This window comes from Gracilinanus agilis, chromosome 4, assembly GCF_016433145.1.
Source record: "Gracilinanus agilis isolate LMUSP501 chromosome 4, AgileGrace, whole genome shotgun sequence".
NCBI lineage: Eukaryota > Metazoa > Chordata > Mammalia > Didelphimorphia > Didelphidae > Gracilinanus > Gracilinanus agilis.
This window is the reverse complement of record NC_058133.1, coordinates 782745-798210: the sequence shown is the minus strand read 5'-3', so window position 1 is coordinate 798210 and position 15466 is coordinate 782745. Positions and strand designations below refer to the sequence as shown.

General features: G+C 57.1%; 1 protein-coding gene across 2 annotated transcripts in view; it reads right to left on the bottom strand.

The window, feature by feature from the left end:
* Positions 1 to 310: 310 nt before the first annotated feature.
* Positions 311 to 15466, bottom strand: part of ZZZ3 (zinc finger ZZ-type containing 3) — a 68855-nt gene continuing 53699 nt past the window's right edge. The window contains exons 4-13 of one of the 2 annotated variants that reach the window (XM_044671864.1): positions 12223 to 12361; positions 10116 to 10263; positions 9909 to 10024; positions 8590 to 8661; positions 8371 to 8472; positions 7465 to 7560; positions 3662 to 3814; positions 1740 to 1874; positions 1425 to 1525; positions 311 to 1092 (exon numbers count right to left, since the gene is read on the bottom strand). In XM_044671864.1, the coding sequence (XP_044527799.1) occupies positions 948 to 1092; positions 1425 to 1525; positions 1740 to 1874; positions 3662 to 3814; positions 7465 to 7560; positions 8371 to 8472; positions 8590 to 8661; positions 9909 to 10024; positions 10116 to 10263; positions 12223 to 12361 (1207 nt within the window). In that variant the 3' untranslated portion in view covers positions 311 to 947. The remainder of the gene's footprint in view (positions 1093 to 1424; positions 1526 to 1739; positions 1875 to 3661; positions 3815 to 7464; positions 7561 to 8370; positions 8473 to 8589; positions 8662 to 9908; positions 10025 to 10115; positions 10264 to 12222; positions 12362 to 15466) is intronic. The other variant, XM_044671865.1, reaches the window with a different exon arrangement.

Here is a 15466-nt window from a genome sequence, read left to right as displayed (position 1 = left end):
CACCCAAGCCGGCACCGACTCGAGCGATCGGAGCAGGGAAAAGCCCGCTCCGACAGAACCTCTCTGGGAGTGCTTGTTGTGCTAAGAGCGAGGGGCACGTTGTCGGCCACCCCCGGACTCTGGAGCCCTCCTTAGCACCCCCATTGCCAGCCCAAAGGAAGCCCCCCACCCTTGGCAGGGCCACTCCCAGTGGAAGTGGGGAGCGTTTCTAAGCCCCCGCACATGCTGCCCTTCTTCCACGCGGGTCCCTCCCTCAAGCCGAGGTCCACCCCCCAAGGAGCGCGCGAAGGAAGGGAGCGCAGCCGTGGTCTAAGAGAAACAGACAGGATCCACAGAGTTTATTCCTCACAGTTCTCGGGACGAATGGACATCATTGAAGAACAGACGTCTACACAGAAGAACGACCAAGTCCAGCAATAGAAAAGGAGGCCCGTGACCCAGGGTCACCGCGCCGCAGACGAAGTTTAATCACGTGTTTAAATAGTAATAAAAATACACTCTGTCGTGGCTCTGGGGCGACTACAAAAGGGGCAGCTCGGCCGGGGGGCCGGGAGGAGTGGACACGGACACCGGCACTAGCACTGGCACTTTTCACCATGGTTTGTACACATCACATGATCAGCTCAGAGAACAGGACATCAAAAATAGATCTGAGGGACGACTGGATCACACTCACACCGAGAGCTGGTTCAGGAGGCGGCACCGTCGCCGCCGCCGCGCGGGGCCTCTGGGAGTGCTTCAGTGCGGGGGCAGCTGAGGCGGGAGGCCCCTCCGGCTCCTCGCTTCTCGACGCGCGTCCCAGCAGCTCCCCTGGAGGGGGCCCCCCCGCCGGGGATGACCGCCCGCTGCCCGCGGCCAGCGGGTGCGAGGACCCCTCGGGGGCGGTCACGGCAGGAGTGTCTGTGGCTGGGTGTGGAAAGGGCGCGAGGCCCGGGGGGTCCCCCATGTCATCTGTTGGCCGGGAAGTAGTTGGGGTCCAGGTAGCTGTAGCTGGCGCCCTGCGACACGCAGTAGTCTCTGTCTAAGAAAGTCTCTGCTCGGTAGACAGGCTCCAGCTGGTGGTCCTCCTTGTGGAGTTCGGTCTCGTGGAGGCTGCAAGAGACCCGCACGACAAGGGGCCGTCAGCCGGCCCCCTCCGGATCCTCTGCCCCCCTCCAGCCCCTCCTACGACTCGAGAGCGGGCCAAGGGGCCCGGGTGGGACCCCTGCTCTGGCCGCACCCCAGAAACGCCCCCACTCTGGGCCTTCTGGAGCCTCGCAACAACCCACGGGGGGCAAGGGCCAGGACGAGGGGCTTCAGCCCCGTTTTACCGGCAAGGGAAGTGGGAGGCCAAGATCAAGGGACGTGCCTGGGTCAGGGAGCTGCCCTCCCCTCGTGAGGCCCCTCTGGCCTGGGGAGCCCCGAGATCCGGGCCAGTCACTCACCAGTCAGAACAAGAGTCACAGAAGTCCAGGGACACTTCCTGGGGGCAATCCTGGCAGTGCCACCGAATGCCCTGAATGGGCTCCATGCCGCAGTTATCGCACTAGATCGGGGTCAGAAGAGAGCGGATCAGGGGCCTCCGAAGCCCGGGGGCACCGCAGGCTCACCACGGAGGCCTCCCTCTCGGAGAGGCGCTAAGGCCAGAGCCCTTCCCGGTAGGCAGCAGTGCCCGGACTCTGCCTGGCAGGGAGGGACCCCAATACCCGCCCCCCACCCCCCCGCAGCGGGTCCCCGGCACGAGCGGCGCGGCGGCGTACCTTGAAGCCCGCGTGCTGTACGAAGCCGCTCTCGGCCTGCATCTGCTGCAGCTTCTGCTTCTTGAGCTTCTTGAGCTCCAGCAGCTCCTTGTACTCCGGGAACTCGCGGTGGGCCACAGGAATGCTTTCTTCGTCCTGAGGGGAGCAGCCCAGGCACCGGTCACTGGGCAGCGGGGGTTCCGTCCCGTCCCCCCACCCCGGGGCCCCTCTGCTCCCTCCCGGCAGACCTCAGCCCGGAGCCGCCGTTGCCCCCGCAGGAGAGAGAGCCTCGCACGTGCTTGGTGGCCACTGGGGGAGGCCCAACAGGCCGGCCCTGCTGAGCCTAACTGGGTTTTAGGGGGCGAGCAAGGTGTACCTCTGATGGGGGGGGCACCCCAAGGGACCCAGAATTCTCCAATCGGGACAAAAAGAGGACAACGAGGACGAGGATGGAGGAAGAGCCGGGGGGCCTCTTTAGGGCAGAGAACAAAAAGTGCTGAATGGCCTGAGCGGTATGTGTGAAACAGGAGCTCCCCAGCCCACGGGAGCCCGGAGGAAGCCGGCCCAGCCAGACCCCACGAGGGCGAGGGAAAGCCAGGCTGTGGGAAGTCCCCAGACACCCGGCCCTGACCCAGCGAGTCCATCCCGGGCGAGAAGGCCCTGCGGACGCCAAACAGAAGCTCTGAGCGGCGACGACTTTGGGACAAGCGACAAAGCGCCCACCCGGCCTCCTTTGTAGGACGGGGAGGCCCACGAGTTCAGAACCACTTCCAGGGAACCACTTTCCGGGAAGGGCTGGGAGAAGGATGCTGGGGAAGATCTCTGAAGGAACACGGGTGCAAACGGATGGACAGACAGATGGAGAACCTGATCCTCGCCATCAAATCGCCCACCGGGCGGCCCCCCCCCCTTCCTCCAGTAAAACTGGACCCCTGACCCATCGAGTGCTGAATCCTCCCCTCCTCTAGGACTGGGATGCCCACCCCACCCCCACCAGGCTGTACACTGGAAGCATATGTCTGTCTGTCTGTCTGACTGGCACACACTGGATGTGCCTCGCTTGGACTCAGCGTGGAGGCCCCTCGGGAGCAGCCCTCTCACGAGGAGGAGATCCTGACTGGGCCGACAGCACACCAGCACGTTCTGGGTTCGAGAGGCTCGAGGAGAAAGCCAGCGGGCATTCCGAGTTCGCTTTCCCCGCCTCCAGGCAGCTGCTCTCGTCGGACGTTTAGCGCGGGCACGTCCGGTACTGTCCATCTAGTACGGAGGGCCCACCCTGCGCCAAGTGGGAAGTGCCTGTCTGTCTGTCCCTGCCCCACGATGGGCACAGGGGATGGGAAAAGGCAACAGAGGGCGGCCGTCGCCTCGAGGCAGCCACGTCCTGAGCATGTTCTTTCCCGGCTGGACTATGGCAAGCAGGGCTCAGGGGCTCGCCCGTCTCCCCTGCCCAACACACCCAGGACCCACACCCAGGGGTCGAGAGGGAGAGGACGACAGCCCAGCCGCAGAAAAGGCTGAACAAAAGGAGATAAAAGGCGGCACAGCAAAGATGGTGCTCACGTGGGCCTTCCGGGGCCAACCTGCGGCCCGCAGGCATGCTCGCTCCCGAGGGCTGAAAGCTTGCCGGGCACCAGGCCAAGCCTCCAGAGAGGAATGCCATCGGCACTGCCTGGCCAAGGGAATCCTCGGCCCAGGATGGCAGACGGAGGGGAAGCAATTGGCTTAGTGAATCCCCTTCCATGGGGAAGGCTGCCCGAAAGGAGGACAGACGGTCCGGCTTCCCCAGACGGACCCCAGAAAAGCCCTGAGGTTGCCACCACACTGAGTGCGACTCCACATCGGGGGATGGGTCATCCCAGAACTGCACAGCCCGTGTCTTTCCCGTTTTCCCCTGTGGTCATCCCACCCCCGGGAGCCCCCAAATCAATGAGGAAGGGACATACCGAGGCCTCCTCTGCCGCAGGGTCCGCGTGGCTGTGGAAACTGGCCCCGTCGTCCCCCTCATCCATGTACACTGGAGGTTCGTGGGAAGTCATGAAAGTGGAAGGCTTGAAGAGATGCTTGTTAAGGGGGTGCTGCCGTCGGCTTGTCGAAGACTACATAGAAAACACGAGGTTCCAAAGTAGAGCAAACAGCTTTCAAACGGGCTGCGGGAATGTGCCTGCTCGGCTTGTTTTTCTGAAGGTGGGCGTCCCCATCGCTCCTAAGCAGGCGCCCCCTTTCGCCCCAAAGGACCAGGCCGGGCTCTCCCCGTTCCCTCTTCAGGGCTGTGGTAGCAAGGGAACGCCCTGGGCCAGGCGCGGGAAGCAGACAGATTATTAATAGCCCCACCTAGTGTCTCCCGGGAGAAACCCTGGGCCTGCGGGGAACCAGAAAAGGCCACCAGAAAGCCCAAAAGACAGGCCGGGGGCTAGAAAGATGGAAGTTCCGATGAATGTGACCTTCGGGGATGCGAAGGGCAAACTCCGGGCACACACCAGGATTCTAAACACCCCGAATGGAGTGATAAAGGAACGACGAGGTGGGAAAAATCGGGAAAGCTAGTGAGGCCTTGGCAAGGCTTCCTCGGTCTGGCGAGTGGGAGAAGTCATTGTTTAGAGGCGGCAACGCCCCCAAACGAAGTCACACATGTGAAAAAGGGGAAGACAACGCAACAGACCTCACGACAGAAAACAAGGCCCCGGAAAGAGACTGAGGGGAAAATGGCACGAATGAGGGCGAGGCCCATCTGATGCCCGAAAAACCTTCCCAGGACCCTGGCCAGAACTCTTAGAAAAGGGCTAAGGAGAACCAGAAAGAATCCACGGGTCCCCCCTAAAGAAAATCTCAAAATCAAAGCTCCCAGGAACGTTCCAGCCCAAATCCAGAGTTTCTGGGTCAAAGAAAGGATTCAAGAACCAAGTAGCCCCAGGAGGGGTCACACGGGCTGTAAGAGCCCCCCCTCTGGAGCCGCCTGGGGCCTGGAACAGGAGAGCCCAAAGCAAGGGGGAACTTAGCCGGCACCACTGAGGGGAGGGTAGAGGATGGGGGAAGCAGCCCTCTCATGAGACCGAGGACTTGTCTGATGTTGTCTTTAAACGTGTTGTTGCAATTTGGGGAAAGTTGGTGCTTCATCTGAACTGACTGTAAATCTGCTCCTTTTGTAAAGTCATTTGCGCTCCAGGAGTCCGTGGCAAAAGCTGAAGGGGAAATGGGGCTCGTCTAACCCATTCCAACATCCTAACATTCTGTTATTAGTTTTCCCTTCTCCGTGCAATACTCAATGCAGTTTTGAGTCTTTTAAATGCTTTCTTTTTCTCGTTTTTTGCATTTAAAGGCCACGTCATCACTATTCAACCTTCGTGACTTGACGGTAATAGAAGTTTGACATAGTGACGTTAGCGCAAACCCCCAAAGCCTGCCAATCACTGGTAAACGTCAGAGGCCTGTGATGAATGACTGTCTGATGCCAGGAGAAGGACAAGAGAGCCACAAGGCCATGGAGACCGACTGAGAATCTGCAAAGTGCCGAGGAGCACGAGGTCAAAGAAGGCCACACCAATCCAGGTAGGCCTGATGGAACTTCCATGCCAATACTGAAGGGCTTGAACCTAGTGTTTGGGGTTCAGGGTTGCAGCTTTTCCTTTTCTTTTTTTAACCCTCACCTTCCGTCTTGGAGTCCATACTGTGTATTGGCTCCAAGGCAGAAGAGCGGTAAGGGTGGGCCATGGGGGTGAAGTGACTTGCCCAGGGTCACGCAGCTGGGAAGTGTCTGAGGCCAAATTTGAACCCAGGACCTCCCACCTCCAGGCCTGGAATTCTAGCCATTGTGCCACCCAGCTGCCCCCACAGCTTTTCCGGCACATGTTAGAGGTCAGACTTCCCTGAGCCTCATCCTAGTCAAGTACCAAAGGTTGGCCATCATCCTGGCTCAAACGCAGGCAAATCAGACCAGGGAAAGACACTTCCCTTTCACACCAAAAACGTGGTCCTTTTCTTTCTCTTATAAGTGTGGCAACTTTCTGTAGTCAGTGGCTCCTGAATGGTAGCAAACTGCTTAAATCACTTTCATTGGGCCTTGATTCAAAGCCGTTATATTTTTCCTTACTTTTTGCACGTAAGACTTTGACGTTTTACGTTTGCAGTTGATTCACACGACCCCATAACTCAGCCACGTATCCTTAGCTGATCTGGGCGTTGGCCGTGACCCTCTTCAGGGGGAATGTATGTATTCTAATCTATACGGTAAGGTTTAAATTCTTTTGAGAGTAATTTCAGGATAAGGAATCTGCCGTCTCCCCAGAATGCGGACAACGAACCTGTTTGGAGACGGCACCGTGAAGATGCCCGAAGAAGATCCAAAATCAACTATGGGGAGTTGAATGCATTTACTTTAAATGTACATTTTTATGCCAAAAGGGGACTGCCCCCCCCCCAGTTGATTTTTGTCAATGCGCCTAGCAAAACACTGGTTGCTCTCTCTCTCTTCCGTTTCCCCCTTCTCTCTCACTATCGTAGTTAAAAGACCTTTGTGGGGACGAGTGGATTGTGTAAAGTGATCGCTTGGGGAGACGAGGCACCCGAGGAGCGTCAGTGGGGAACGTGTTATTGAAATTTTGAGGCCCCTGATTTAGGGGGTCTTTGAAGCTACGTTTCCCATGAGCTCACGAGCTTCCTGTCTTGCGTAATAACGTAAACTTCGGTGCTTTGGAGCTGATCCAAGATGGGGAAAGGAGGTAACGGGGCGCGTCTTTTAAACTGACTCTTAACATGGCACGTGGCTTCATTTTTCTAAAGGCTACCATTGAAATCTATCCTTCTCTACCATTTTCTTTCTCACGCCATCTCCTTAGAGGTCTCGGGGCTTCAAGGCAAAACAAGGCGTGCCTGTCTCCGAGACAGGAAAGGGCCGTCATGGGAAAGGGGCTGAGACTTCCTTGGCCCGGCCTCAAAAGGCAGCACAGGGGAGCAGCGGGGGAAGAGGTGGACTTGAGCCTGACACAAGGAAGGTGTACACAGGGCTCAGAGGCCAGGAGCCAGAGAAGATGCCACGAGCAGGCTCCTTTCCTGGCTAGACTAGAGCATGTGCTCCAGGAGGCCTGGGGACCAAAGGGCTAAAGCCCCTGACAAATGCAGTCAACTGAACGGAACGGTGGAAGCTTAGACAACGGCAGCGCCTCCGCCAGACCTTCCAAGGTCCCGAGGCTGCGGTTAAACGGAGACACCCACCTCCAAAGCTTCCCTGGGTATGGCCAGAGGAAGAGAACTCCCCGGGCCCGTGATGCCCTTTTCCTGCCACCCCTTGGAAAGCGTGAAAGGACCTGCCCCGCTGTTGGTCCAGGAAGAGCTCCACTGTTCAAATGGTCACAGGCCAGAGGGACTCCTCCATCTGCCATCTCCCACTCATCTTTTCAGCAAGAGGATTCCGTTTGCCTTCCACAGAGAAGAAGGGAGGGAAGAGAGGCAGAGAGAGAGGGAAGGGAGAGAAGGAGGGAGGGAAGGGCCCCCCCATGTCTCAGGGAGAAGACGAGCCAGACAGGCCAAGGGAGGAATGGTCTGGCTCTGGCTTCTACAGCCCAGCCATCTTATTGGAGACACCTCAGAGAACAACGATCAATTAAGTGAGTCCCCCTGGAGAGCACAAGACCGCCCCCAGGCCATCGATGGAAATTCGGTGAAACCCCGAGAGTGCCACTTGGCATCTTCCTAACTAGGCCTAAAGCTGTGTCACTGTCTGGGAGGCGACCCCCAATAGGCCGCACTTTACCTTTTTGGAGTACATGTACAAGTTGGGCGTCCTGCCTGGAACGGGAATGCCGGCTTTGGTCAGCTTGATAAAATACTTCTGCACCCGGCTGGCCACCTTCAGGAAATAAGAGAAGGATTGAAACCATTAAGGCCACGTAGGAGCCGCAGGGAGTTTCTTAAAAAAAAAAAAAAAAAAAAAAATTCCCTCTGATCAGCTCTCACAAGCCAAAATATTTCAAGTGCATCTTGCTCGGGCGTCCGGGAGCAAACAGGGAAGTCAGGAAGGTCTAGATTCAAGTCCTGCTTCTAACGGATGCTGGCTCTGTGACCCCTTCAGGGCCGAGTCACTGTCCAAGGTGAGACTGAGGCTGCCCCAGAGCTGCTTCTCTGCCCAGGCGGGGGCATTTTCCACACCAGAAGTTCTCTGCCCCACACACATCGCACCCTTTGGGCAGCTCCGTCATTCTGGCCGGCCATGACGCTGACCCTTCTGCTCACAGCGAGCACATCGTGGGTCCGGACCAAACACAAGCCACGAAGGCCGCTTTGAACCTTCTGTGTGAGAGCAGAAGCACGATGTAGGCGTGTGTATCTGTGTAGAGTGAGCTCAAGCAGGAGGGCCAGCAAGAGCCCCAACATCGAGAGGACAGAGCCTTGAAAGGGGAGCCCCAGGGGACATTTGCTCCAAGGACGAATGCCCACTCTGACCCTGGGGCAAACAGGAGCCCTCAGTCTAGGTGTGGGGAGAAGGAGGCCCAGACACCTGGGAGGGCAGCCTCGTGGCCAATGCCAAGTGGCCAATGCCCAATTCTCCCACGCCGCCAGGGCAAAGCCCTCTACAGACTCTACCCACGTGGCTCGTACGAGCCCCCGCCCCCCCCAGTAAGAAGGCTAAGGAGGGCCGCCCCCACCCCCAGCACGTTACCTGCTTGGCCGTCCGGTTGCCCAGCTCGTCGGCTATCTTCTGCCAGCGCCGAGATTCCACCTCCTCTGGGGGGTACTTCAGGAGGAGCTGTTCTAGCTTTTTCTAAAGAAAACGCAGGAGCCCAGGAGTTAGTGGCTGCTAGGCAGGAGCTTGCCCTGGTCAAGGTTCCCTTAGCAGGACGTCCTCACCGCCAAGGCTCGGGGCCTCGCCATTACCTACCTGTTCTTCCACGGTCCAGAGCTGGTTAAACGTCTCCGGTTTGGTCTCGTCGCAGAGGCGTCCTCTTATCATCTGGAGAGAGAGAAACACGAGGGCAGAGCTCAGAACGGATGGAACACAGTCGAGTCGTCCCGGAGAGCCAGAGAGAAAAGCCAGAAGAACCCCTCATTCAATCCGGGGAAACTCGGGATCGCACACAGCAAAGGCACCCGCTAGTAGTTTACAGTTTCTTCTCATGAAATAAAAAAACAGTGCAAGGGGAGGCACGGAATGGCACAAAAGACCCACTGGGTGGTGGCTCACTCCAGGCTGTGTTACGGATGTGAAAAAAGGCCTGGCTTCAAGGCCCAGGAAGGAATGAGGGATGCGGCCCGTTCCTGGCTTGTAACGAGCAAAGGCAGAGAGCATGGAGTCCTTGGGAATGGAACCAGAGGCCTCTAAAGGAGGACTGAGGCAGCCTCCCCTTGGCCCACTGCGGACAAGTCTGGAAGCTCAGAGAGCCTAGAAAGACAGACCCCAAAGTCCAAACTTCTTAGGCGGTGGGAAACCCCCAAAGCCTTCTGACCGGAGAAGAGACTAATCACACTGGAAGCGGCCAAATGAAAAGTGTTCTCACTGTAACGCTAATCCGACAAGGGAGAAAAAGAGCTAATCCGATGGAATCGCTTCTAAATGCTTCCTCAACAATCTCAGCAACTGGGGAGCCGTGAGCAGAGCCGACCATTCTGGAGGGCGCATCCCACACAGATCAGAGATGGGGAAAGGACCCGTCGGGACGACAAGATTCCTGGCGGCGACTGTCCGTGGGGGCGAAGAACCGGAAATGACGGGGATGAACGGCTGAAAAGACTGTGCTCGAGGATGGCGACGGAATGCGGTTGTGTTCGAGTAGGTGAGAGCAGGAGGATTTCAGGAAAGGCTGATGCCAAGTGAAGCGGGCACGACCAGAAGGACCCTGCACGCCGTGGCAGCTGTGAATGAGGCCCTCCTCACTGGGGAGGCCTGACACAAGCCCAGAGACTCCGATGAAAAAGGCCACCCGCCTTCAGAGCAAGGACAGACGGCGGCTGAACGCAGACCAAAACGGGCTCCGGTCCACCTCCTCCTTCCTTCTCTTTGAAATCTCTTCCACAAGACGACTAGCACGGAAAAACCTTCTGCAGGCTGGCCCAGGCTGCTTGCTGTCTCGGGGGCAGGAGGGCGAGCAGAAGGAGGGCACGAATTTGGAGCTTAAACACTGTTAAACGGCTGTTAATAAAGCGCTTTAACGTGTAATCAGGGGAAATAGAACACGATTACAAACAACATCCATGGCTTACCTGGGGACGGCTGTTTGAACCTTCTGGACCATCGCTTAAAGGCAACACCGAATAGGAAAATGTCTCCCCGTCCTTCTTTGGATCCAAAGGACTTTTTGGTCTGGCAGGTAAACCCACTACAAACGACATCAGAGAACCGAATTACTTAACCAAGCCCTGCTAGTGCGCTTTCTACGTGCAACGGCGCCGATCTTCACTACGGCTTACCTTTATCGAAAACCAACTTCACCCTCCTCGTATTGCGCTTGCGGTTCTTAAACTCCCTCTCGAAGTTCCCGAGGCTGTTGGTGTATTGGTCCCACGCGATCTCCGGTAACTGGACAACTCTCTGTGGAAATGGAAGCCCTATATCAGTCTGGGGGAGAAATCAAAACGAGAAACAAAATTTAATGTCAAAAGATCCACGTCGCATGGACTGCATCTTTAAACACGCGACAGCTCAGTCTCAGCAAGGCTTCGGGCCTCTGCCGCCTTTCGCCACGGGGGCGGCGGCAGAGGCTCTCCCAGAAGCTGGAAACCGTGCCAGGAAAGGAAGCAGTCGGTTGTGCACGCCCAGAGTAAAAAGAGAAGAAAAGGTCCCATCTAAGGGCCTCCCCAACGCGTGGCCGAACAACTCCAACGAACTCGATGGGCGTCGGGATGCCAAGCCTCCCTCCGCCTGGCCCCCTCGCTGCATCAGCACACTTGGAATCCGGCCCCAAATACCAAACCTTACAAAGGCCATCTGGGAGAGTCTGGAGCGCCTTCCCCGTGCCGTGCCTACAGGCGGGCGTATGCCCGGCCCGGTCTCCTAGCACTCGGCCATGTCTGCACGCTGCCGGGTACGGGGAACGCCACGCTCCGGACTCCTCCTAATGCTGATGTGCTGCTGGTCCCCGCTGGCCTGCCTTCCGCCAGTGAGGGAGCTGGGCCCCCCCTCCAATGTCCTACGAGGCCACCCCCACCCCAAATGGAGGCTGGTTTCTGTCTGCCGTCTCGGACTCAATGACCGGCGGGAGGCATTGGCTGAGTCAGGCCGACCCTCCCTCCCGCTGAAGATGGCGATTGGGATTTCAGATGCAGAGAGGGATCTGTCTGCTCTGACCATACTGCAGTGCAGATGTGGCTAACAAGAGGTCTCTGGATCCCGGGATCTCCCTTTTCACCAACCTACCAATTTCCCAAGCCATCATTTAGAAAGGAAGCAGGGCCTCCCTCTGGCCAACAGACGGAGCCCTCGGTGTGGCCCACGGGGGCCAGGCACAGTACTCCTCCTTGTCTCCTACCCAGAGCCATCTCAACAAGCAGGAGGCAGAGCCAACGACGCCTGAATTCGGTGCCAGGAGGCCTCGGCCCGGCTGTCCTGCAGAGACCCTGCAGCCCCTGAGGCCGCACACCCACACTCCTCGGCATCCTTAGTCCGGAGATGCTGCCCCGTTTCTCCGATTCCTGGCAATCGGGCAGCTCGAGTGGCGCTCCCTCAGCCAAGGAGGCCTTCTAACACCAAGGCCTGCGCTCCACAGCACAGCCGGCCCACATGCCACCCCCCTCCCACCCTACCCCGAGACTAACCTGGGCCTACGGAACGCGCATGTAAAGAGGAGTAAGAAGGAATAGGATGACCAGTCTAGGACCACAACAATAATCGGAGATGTGCCCAAAGGCCCGGGAGGCCTAGTCCTGGTGTGCCAGGCGCTATGCTGAGCTCAGCCGTGACAAATCTGCCCTTCGTCACAGCCCCGGGCGTAGGTGCTATTATGATCTCCGTTTTACAGTGAAGGAAACTGAGGCCAGCAGCAGGGAAGGCACTGCTCATGAGGGTCTGAGACTAAGCCTGGCCTCGGGCTTCCTGACGCCAGGCCCGGTGCCCTGCACGTTGTGGCACGCCCTCACTGACTCAACTGTATGCGCCTGTCTGTCTATCTGAACGGGCATCACCTGCCGGACGAGGGGGCATGGAGGGAGCAACGTTCTGGCCCTGTGCGTGCCTTCAGGACTCGAGCAGGCCAGCTGTCTAGGCAGACCAAGTTCCTTCCCTCCACGGGGCTTAGTAGAGTCAGTCCCGAACAGCCCGCCTCGTTCTTTATGACGGGCCCAGGACGCCGCTCCAGCCAGGAGGGACACGCTAGGGACGGGACTCCTCCAGAAAGTTTGGCATCAGAAAAGGAGAAGTAAAGGAAGTGGACAAGGCCAAGCCTGCGTGTCCCCAAGGGCCCGGGGGCAGGGAAAAGAGGAGGAGCAGGAGAGAAAGTTTTCTCCAAAGGGCACGACCCACACCCAACAGAACACACCAGACCACAGACCCCCAGAAAGCTTGAACACACCCATTCAGTACCTTCTTCTGGAGTTTTTCCACAAATCCAATGGGGTTTTTCAGGGCTTCTCTCTGGTGTCTGCCTAAACTTTCAAGGTCTTGGACCGCTTGAGTGCGCTGGGCCTCGAGCACGGCGATCGTCTGTAACAGTCTCTGATAACTACAGAGACAAAGGGAGACATCTCACCAAGTGTACCGGCAACGACAAATAAAAGCGAGTGCAAACCACCATCTTTTTCGAAGTCACCCAAAAGAGCTCAGGCGAACCTTCCCCCGGGATAAAGGAGGCCTTCCTTTGCCTTTTTAACGTGGCGCCTGGTCAGAAAACGCCAAGGAGAGAAAGCAAAGCCGCCTTCCTGGCCACCTTCTGGTTTTTACCCGGTTTTTAAAGGAGGCAGGAATGGTGACAAGGAAGGAACACAGCTCTACCAAAGGAATAAGCAGTCATTCCTTGCTTCAGCCTAGCCCTGCCTGGCCTGTGGGCGCCTTGGCAATCGCTTCAGAGAGGAGGCGAGAGAAGCCCGAAGAGGGCAGGACCCCACAGGGCACGGGTCTGGGAGAAGAGCTCCCCCGCAGCCCAACACACTTTGTATTTTCCTTCGCCCAGCCAGGGCCATCTAGCCCTCCTCTAGCTCAGGGTGTCTAAGCTGCCCCCTACCCACAGGGTGGAAACAGTCCTGAACTGAGTGCTCAAGGGACACCCTCCGAAATCAAAGTCGGAGGCCCAGGCCTTTCCTGAAGAACGTGCCGCCCAGATGGACGCTGTTCCGTGAGCCGGATTCTCTGTTCCTCTCCTCGATCCAGCGAGCCCTCCTCAAGGGAAGGCGCGCTGCACTCTCCCTGTCTCTAGCTTGATCGATGGATCAAGGTGGGCAGCCTCGGACGCCATCGCAGCTTCCAGAGCCACGGGGCCACGGGGCCACCTCCCCAGGGGCCTACAAAGGGGAGTTCTCCTTTTCACTCCCACCTTTACTGCGCACCAGCCACACGCAAGTCTCTGGAGAAGGCCCCGGAATGTCCGAACTTCCCCCCCTTAGGGAGCTCTGAGCCTTCCACCGAGATCACACACAGATCTCTTCTACCTCACACCATGGAATTACAGAGGAAGGAAACTGGAGTTTCAGGGAAAAGATGGCGAGACTCTGAAAGGGCAGAAAGTATACGAGAAGGGAGCAAAGACGAGACCCAGGAGAGTCCAGGACTGGTTTGGGGAACCAAGTCAGAGAGAGGGGTGGAAGATGAAGCCTGAAGTGTAGGCTGGGGCCAAACTGTGGAGAGCCGAGGGAGAGACACGCTGAGCAACAGAGAATGTCATTCACCAAAAATGAAGATTAATCCCACAGGAGAGTCAGCCACAATGAAAACAAGATGCGCTGAGTGATGGAGGAACAAGGGTTCGGGCCATCAGTCTGGGCATGGGCCAAGCTTTGAGCCCATGCTTCCACCCTGCCCTAGCCAGGGTCTGGCCAGCTCCCCTGCTCCCAAGACCAGCCTGGCGCCTAAATGGCCTAACTCCTCCCTTTAGGAAAGGGCCAACAAGTGGCCCCAGACTTCCGAGACTCAAACAGGACCTCTTGTCTCCTCCCACCCAGGCCTAAGCTTGTCCACTGGGGAGCCTTGTTCTCTCTGGATAGCCCCGTTCACTTGGCACAGGGTAAAAGCGCTTCCCGCTCATCTCTTCCATTCCTCCCCCAAAAGATCTGGGGGGAAAGTCAGCCACTTCTTTCATAAGCTGAGGTTCCGCTAGTGCCAGGAGCCAGGGCTGCACAGGTAGGATGATGCCAGGAACAGCTCCTGAACTGAGCAAATGAGAAGAAGGCAGGGGCCGTGGTCACACCAAGACAGGCCACGGCTACTGATGGGCAGCTGGGGGTGCTGTGGAGAGAGTCTAAGTCCAGCCTCGGATGCTTCTTTCCTGGGTGACCCTGGGCAAGTCCCCTCACCCTGTTGGCCTCGGTTTCCTCATCTGTCAAATGAGCTATAGAAGGGAATAGCCAACATTCCAGCATCCCGCCAAGAAAACCCCAGGGAGGGTCATGAAGGGTCGAGTCGCGTTGGGCACACTGGAACAATAAACGACCCCAGAAACCGAAGGACGGGCAGGAAGGAAGGAGGACGCTGAGACCACTAAAAGCGATAGGAATGAGAGGAATGAACACACTGGGCCCTCCCTAAGCCATTCGATAAATAACTCCTAAAACTCCACGGAAATGCTGGGGCAGAAGGGGCTGTCGCTGCGCGCCAAACGGCTTACTTTTCTTCGACAGCCCTGTGAAGTTACCGAGTCTTAAGCAGCCATTTCTAGAGCTGTATGCAGTATGTTGATTGGACTTGTGTGATATCTGAAGAAGACATTTAGCAACTGGGCAACCCGCGGAAGACAGAGGCGAGCTGCCCCCACAAGGCCGGGGCGATGAGCACACAGTGTATGTGGGCCACTTCAGGAGGAGGTTGACCTTTTCATGGAGAGATGAATTCTAGCTTACTTTTCCTCAGCAAATGTGAAAACGTGCAGAAAGGGGGGCCGATTCGTGGCTAGAAATCTCAGCTTTTCGCTTTTCTGTCGGAGGAGAATCGGAGCATCCTAGACCTAGCGAGCACCAAAGAACTACCGGAAGAATTAAATGGGTTTGATTTTATAGAAAATAAGTGGTTACTGATGGAGAATCATTGCTGAATTGGCTGCAGTCAGAAAACTGACTTCTTGGCCCAAAGAGCAAAAGGAACACTGATCTGGAAAAAGAGACGGGATGCGATGGAGAACGAGTCTAACCTGCCCAACTGAAAGAAGTCACAACGGTGAAAAAAGAGAAACGGCGGAGGAACTCCTCATCAAGTCACTCAGACGGCAGAGTGTGTCCATTAGCAGGGCCCGAAGAGGCAAGAAAGGAAGGAAAAAGAGGAAACGCTAGCAAGAGTTCTGTAACAAACTTTCCACGTGGAGGGCCACAGAGCTATCGCCCTGCCAGTCTCAACATCCCAGGCTTGAACGTCCACCTGGGGAAAGCAGAAACGATTCTGAAGCAAACAAAGAGGAAAAACAGATGGACTGAGAGAAGAAACCATCCCGGAGGGCCCTGAAGGATCAATTTTCAGGGTATCTGAAAGAAAGGAAGACCCCAAAGGCCTGAGAATATCAGGGAGTGCCACCTTCCTATCTGAGTAAAGTGATGAACTGACTGGCATGCCTCTATGGTGTGGGCCTCTTTGCTTCTCACATGTCCGCATCCACAACCTCCAAGGAGGTGACAAATACAAGACCCTA